General features: G+C 29.1%; 1 protein-coding gene across 1 annotated transcript in view; it reads right to left on the bottom strand.

Annotated features, from left to right (window-relative positions):
* Nucleotides 1–6,468, bottom strand: part of LOC106689789 (lipase 3) — a 23,307-nt gene that overhangs the window by 8,873 nt on the left and 7,966 nt on the right. Inside the window, exons 3-5 of the mRNA XM_014434968.3 lie at nt 5,615–5,729; nt 4,224–4,321; nt 2,311–2,465 (exon numbers count right to left, since the gene is read on the bottom strand). Of these exons, the coding sequence (XP_014290454.1) occupies nt 2,311–2,465; nt 4,224–4,321; nt 5,615–5,729 (368 nt within the window). The remainder of the gene's footprint in view (nt 1–2,310; nt 2,466–4,223; nt 4,322–5,614; nt 5,730–6,468) is intronic.

The raw sequence follows: 6,468 nt of genomic DNA, 5'->3' as shown, positions 1-6,468 counted from the left end.
AGTATGTTACAGCAGTTCAAACGTGTTACATCTTATTCCTTCTTCTCTTTTTTTTGACATTTGACTTTCGGCGATACTTAACTTATAAATATATTAATATGATATAAGCCGCTCCTCAGAAATTGTGCTGTTTGCCTATGCATATTGAATGAGCTTCAGTCTAGGAAACATTCCTAATATCACTAAGTCTCTACTAGAATATATTAGCAGATATCATACCAATACTTACTATTAAAAATACATACATAAATAAAATGAAATTAGAAAGAAAAAAAATATTCGATTACAGTAACATTAATTGATGTTTATTAAATAAATCAAAACCATTGGTAAAAAAATGTTTTGTGTATATGGTAGTGAATTTGTGTGGATAATCTTATATAAGAAGAATTAAATATTTATGATTTTAAATTAAAAAAAAAGGTTTTTAACTTATAATTAATGAATGACCTGGGCAGAATAGCCTGCAAAAGTAATTCTAAATTTAGTGTGAGTAAGAAATTATAATTGAAGATGTCCTCGAGGATGGCTAAAATGGCCGAAACGTTGGACTGGTGAAAAATAAAAAGTGTTGAGACAAAAAAGGATACAAGTTTTGATTTATTTAATAAATAATTACCTTGTCTAAAGAAATTGAAATAATTTAATTAAATTAATTGATGTATTAAATAAAAATTTTTTTATATATTTGTACATTTCTATTGGTATTTGGTGGGGAGAACAAGTCCGGCAAGTTGGCCTCATAGTCCTTGCCAACCCCCGGCACTTTCCTGAGTTGCTGCCATGTACTAACCAAGTTGGGAGTCTCAAGATTCATTTTTTGGGACCGGCGAAAAATAAATATCAACTATTCCATGTGGGAATCGAACCCACATCGTTCCGAACAGAGCGCAATGGGACCTGCGCCCCTTATATTTGTTGTTTTCTTGAAATGATCAAATATTTTTGGAATGTGAGGGTTATTATCATTTACTAAATTTGCTAATGTGATGTGGTAATCCGGTGTCTATCAAATGTCTACAGTCTGTCAGTATGTATTTAACATTTAGTAGTATGTTACACTGTCTACATGTTTGTCAAGAAGTTCCTAGCAGTGGGTTAGTCGAGAGTATCCAATTCTTGGTCCGTACTACTTCATGTCGTTTGCAGCTTTGGGTTGATGTCTTCCATGGTGTACTGTACTCTTATTGTCTCTTAATTTGTTTTCTGTTGTGTTGGTAAAAATTGCCTGCCATTTATTTAATATTTATAGGAAATTTATGTTAAGTATTAATCAAACAGATCAAGGAAAAAAACTTTTTAATCACTGTATATCCAAAATTTTTAATATAAAACTGTATAAAAATAAGTTTTATCCTATATATACCTGCCAAATTCATGCGAATGCAAAATTAGATAGTGGACTTTGCTAAAATGTAGACTGTACTATGTCACCTGATTATCTCTGAACACAAATTTGACTACAGACAGATACATAATTACTTTTATTTTATATTTTTAAATTCCTATAGATGAATATTAAACTTCGCTAACTTCGTTATTGAGAAATCAATGCACACATGTATACTGTAATGAATTTGTTAATCAACTAGAAGAGATATATTTTTCCTGATTTAAGACAATTTTTCGAAATAATATAAGTAATTTTGATAAATCTATAATATACCATTGTAAAGTTGATCATTTTATAAATATTTATTAATAATAAATTAAGCCGCATAATGATTTCCCACTCTGTAAGTTTGAAAAAAAAGTCCCATTTAAAAATGGTTTAACTAACATTTCATTCAGAGTTTCAGTTTTAAGAAAAACTTCTATTCTTACCTCTTACATAATTAACATGTTTTCAGTTTTGGCACTTAAAGAAAATGTTTATGACGAGTAAAGAAAAGTCTCATAAAGTCATAAGTGATGTTATATATGACGCTTTAAATTAAAAATTTCATCATAAAGATTATTTAGTTGAGGAAAATGCTTTGAGGACAACTTTTCCTCCCTCACGCCTATAGTTTGGCATGTGAAGAAGGGTGGCAAAAACTGTTGGGCTCAGCAACTTCCAAACTTTAATTACTATCCTGAAGCGGTATAATGTATTCCTACTTTCCAGAGTATGTAATATAGTTCAATATAAGATTTATTATTTCCTATATTTTATAAAGTAGAATCTATGAGTGACCATACTGCGCTGTCAATATTATTAAATCGTCAATAATACTTTCAAATATACTAAATACCTATAAGTATTCACATATTTTAATCATTACTCTATTGCAATAAACTAAATTGCTACAATAATCACGTGTTAATTACATATGTGATTGGTGCGGCCTGTACCATCTTCCTGAGAAATGGCTTCATCTCGCTGTACGTCGGGCCGTACGCTACCGGAGCCAGGAGCAAGGCCGCTTCTATCTTTGTGTTGTATTCTGGTCTGCAGGAAGACATCACCAAGAATGTGGTAGTACCTGTAGTAAAGAATATAATTCTAAGTTATTTATTTTTTATAATTTTATGTATCTTTTAAATGATAGATATTGTGTATACTAGCATTTTTTAAAGCCTATTTCTATTAATTATTTTATTTATTTATGAGTCCAAGAATTTTTTATTCGTATCCCCTTTTCCTTTACATTTTTTTATTTGTTATTGCTGTGATACGTTGTAGGTGTTATTCACTGCCTCCAGTGACAACTCTTTCCTTAGAAATTTATCATTTTAAATTTATTTCCATTTTATATTACTTTATCCGTATGCTTATACATTTCTTTCATCGCCTTATTTATTTTCTATCATTGATTTTTTATGGTATTGAAAAAAAAAATGAAAAATAGTTTATTACTCCGGGACTAAGTCTCTTTAGAACAATTATAAAGTAATTTTAATTTTATAATAACATATGTTGGAAAAAAAAGTGTGGCTGAACTTAATTAAAACTTATATTAAAATTTAATATAAATAATTTTAGACACACAGAAAAAATATAAATAAATTAAAAAACTAACTGACTAAATACATAAAAACAAAACAAAAATTTAATTACAAAATATCTGTACTATTCTACAATTGGATTAGGTTGGTGAACTAATAGGTAGTTGAATAGGAGGGATTTAAACGAGGGAAGGGTTGGTACATGACGTATGTTAGCGAAAATGGAGTTCCAGTGATGTGCAGCTCGAGTAAAAAATTATGAAACGTAGCAGTTCGGTGAACTCTCAATATTACGGGATTGGACTGCAGGTTTTCTAAGATACATGAGGGGCACTGAGTACTAATAACTTGGAATAGAAAGGAAGCTAGGAAATACTGGCATCGGAAGGCTGGAAAGAGCCACTTCACCTCGGCGTAATACTAGATTATCTGCGTATCTCGAACAATATTTGTTATAGAAACTTCATTTTGGTTAACAATTTTTATAAACATTTCATAAATGTTACCATTTTTACATTCACTGAGGGGAAGTATTGCAGTCGACGAAAATATTCATTTTCGCATGTGTGAACAGCCACGATAAAAAATTGAAACGTTTTACGAAACTGAAAGTAAGTATTGTAGTTGGGTACAAGCCTGGTATGTGATATTAACATTGCCGTATTTTAAAAAGGATTTCGATGAAGTACTTTTAATTATATTTTTAATACCTAATCATCACTCATCATTGCCAGTAATAAAAAATGGATAAATATAAATTATGATAATGTTTTTGATAATTAACTAAATGAGAAAAATAAATTATTTCAAGCTCTCATTGTTAAAACGAGATTCAAACTTTTTGATTATTTTCAAAACAAGTACGGAAACATAAAGGTATAGTAAAGAAGTCTTTTACTTAACCAATAATATAAATATAGCATTGCCGTAGTCGAATTTGAACCGAGCGATGATTTTAACTCAAAGTTGTATAGGTGCACTGCACCAGAGAAATTCAAGTAAAGATTAATTTATGTAAATTTGGTACACGCATGGTGAAATGGGTTCACTACAAAATATTACTTATATATTATTATTAACATTATATGAATGAATTTTATATTTTTAATCTAAGAAATGTATCATGCAAAAATATTAATCATCCCTGATTAGTGTTCAAATGAAGCTACAGTGGGAATTAAAATTATGTTAAAGAAATTCTCTTATATCGAAATAAGCTTGAAGGACGAAAACTATCGTAAATAATTCAATAACTTTAACTAATTATTAAATAATTTAATAACTCCATTACATACCTAAAGAATGAGCTATGTAAAACAGCTTTTCTACTCCTCGTTTATCTAAAACTGCATCTATAGAAGCTGGTAGGTCGTAGTAACCTGCTTCATGGAAACTATAATAACAATAAAGAATAAAATATAAATAATTGTTGTTTAATGGAATTTAAGTATTAAAAGAACTTAATTAACCTACTTAGGGTAATCACGTAACTTGTGCTCAGTATGTTTAACGTGCTATCTGCGTTGAATTTAGAAATTCGTTTAACATCAGTGTGCTAAATAAATAAAGCACATTACCGTCCATCGTCTTCTAAATTTTGTGTAAATTGTGTGAACGACGTTCAACTCGCAGAGAATGTTATTATAAGGTTTCCATATTATGGGTTAATCAGTTTCGGTTTTGTTTTTCAGCAATGCCAGATAATTTATTTATCTACAAGTACATTGAGCACCATGACATATTTAGCATCTAGAACAAGTTACATGAATATCCCTGCTGTATAAAACTATTTGCAATCGTAAAAAAATACTACATAACATATAAATAGATTTATCATTGTGTTGTTTTATTTATTAGGATTCATTTTTTATTCTATAATATTAATCAAAATATTCAGAGTATGAAAGTTCTGAACTATTACTTTAACACCACTCTCGGTTCAAACAGGCATAAGCAATTTTTTCAGTAGTAGTCACTTACTCAAGTGTGGAAAATTCCAATAAAAACCTGTTATAACTTTGATTGTTGTAACTCATAACACTTCTAATTATATTTTTACTATACGAGATACCGATATTCTGTAATATATCAATTGTTGGTATTCTGTAAAGAAGAAGCAATTATGTTTTTTTTTGTTTTGTTTTTTTATATTTGAGATAATTTGACTCGTCGGGGTCACCTCTTAAATGCGTGTATGCATATAAACGATGATTAGTGTGTTAGTAGAAACAATATTTATTAATTAAGTTACAATGTTTACCACCAAATTACATAACAAAATATCAACAAATATTAAAACCTTTTTTACAGTCAAAAAGCAAACTCAAAAAATCAATTATATGGTAGAGAGGCTTCAGATGGGCTTAAAACATTTACATGCGTGATATTAATTTATTACTTTTTAGGTAAAACATAGACGTCAATGTTTTACCCAAAAAGTCATAAATTTCAGTTTCCGCTGCTTAAAATTAAGAAATTAAAAAAAAAATATATTTGTCCTGAGTGAGACTCTTATTTTATTGATAATAAGAATAAAAAATGATGAATGGAAAAAGCTATATTTTTATCGATAGTATGCGATTAGGAAAGTAAAAAAACTGCACCGACCAAGTTCGTTGAACTCTATGAAATAATAATATTTGACAATAACTAAATATTTTTCTCAATAAAAATTAAATTAATTGACCTGAAATCCCAATATTTAGGGTCTGTTTTTGGAATGCGGAGGCTGTACTCGTTGTAGACAGTCCCTCTCTGGTTGGACAACCACACATCATAACCTCTCTCCAGCAGAACAAAAGCTGTAACAATAAAAAATCTAAATCATAAATTAATATAATATTTACAAGCCGATTTAGTATTTTATTCTATATTTGTGTTTTTTCACAAGTTCATCTGCATGTTCTAGAATCTAGAAGACACGGCCGACATTCAATAAAATGCAATTAAATCATATTTAATGATTCTCCGGAAAATAAAACAAGCTTTTGAGAAGAGATTCGAGAAAGTTTGATAAATAAATTTCACTTTATTTCGCATCCATACAAAACTGAATTTGAAACAATGGTGTTTACCGAATTTATGTGGCTAGATATAGATAACTTAGAAATATAATTAGTGGAATTTCGAAGCAGCGCAGTGTGGAAAACAAAATTTTAAGACTGGATTTCTAGATGGAAAACTGTGTGAAAGTAGTGAAGATAATATTTATTCTATAGTAAAAATTGAAAATGTTATATCGAACGTGTGGGGATTCGTTATCGAGTAATTTTATATCAATGAAAAACTAGCTAATGCTCTTTTAATGATGTTTGGTTCCACATATTCGTGTGAAAAATTGTTTTCTTCAATGAACTTTGTCAAATTTTCTAATATGAATAGAATGGACAGGGAATTAACTGGACGCGTCAAACTAATCAATACGAAATATGAATCTGATATTTAAAAATTATCTGAAAATGAACAGATTTCTCATTAAATAGTTTATGTTTATACTTTGTTATACATTTATATGTCTCGTAAAATGTATCTATTTGTTTG

This window comes from Halyomorpha halys, unplaced genomic scaffold (assembly GCF_000696795.3).
Source record: "Halyomorpha halys isolate HHAL.00 unplaced genomic scaffold, Hhal_1.1 Scaffold1469.1, whole genome shotgun sequence".
Lineage (NCBI taxonomy): Eukaryota > Metazoa > Arthropoda > Insecta > Hemiptera > Pentatomidae > Halyomorpha > Halyomorpha halys.
This window is presented reverse-complemented; position numbering and strand designations above follow the sequence as displayed.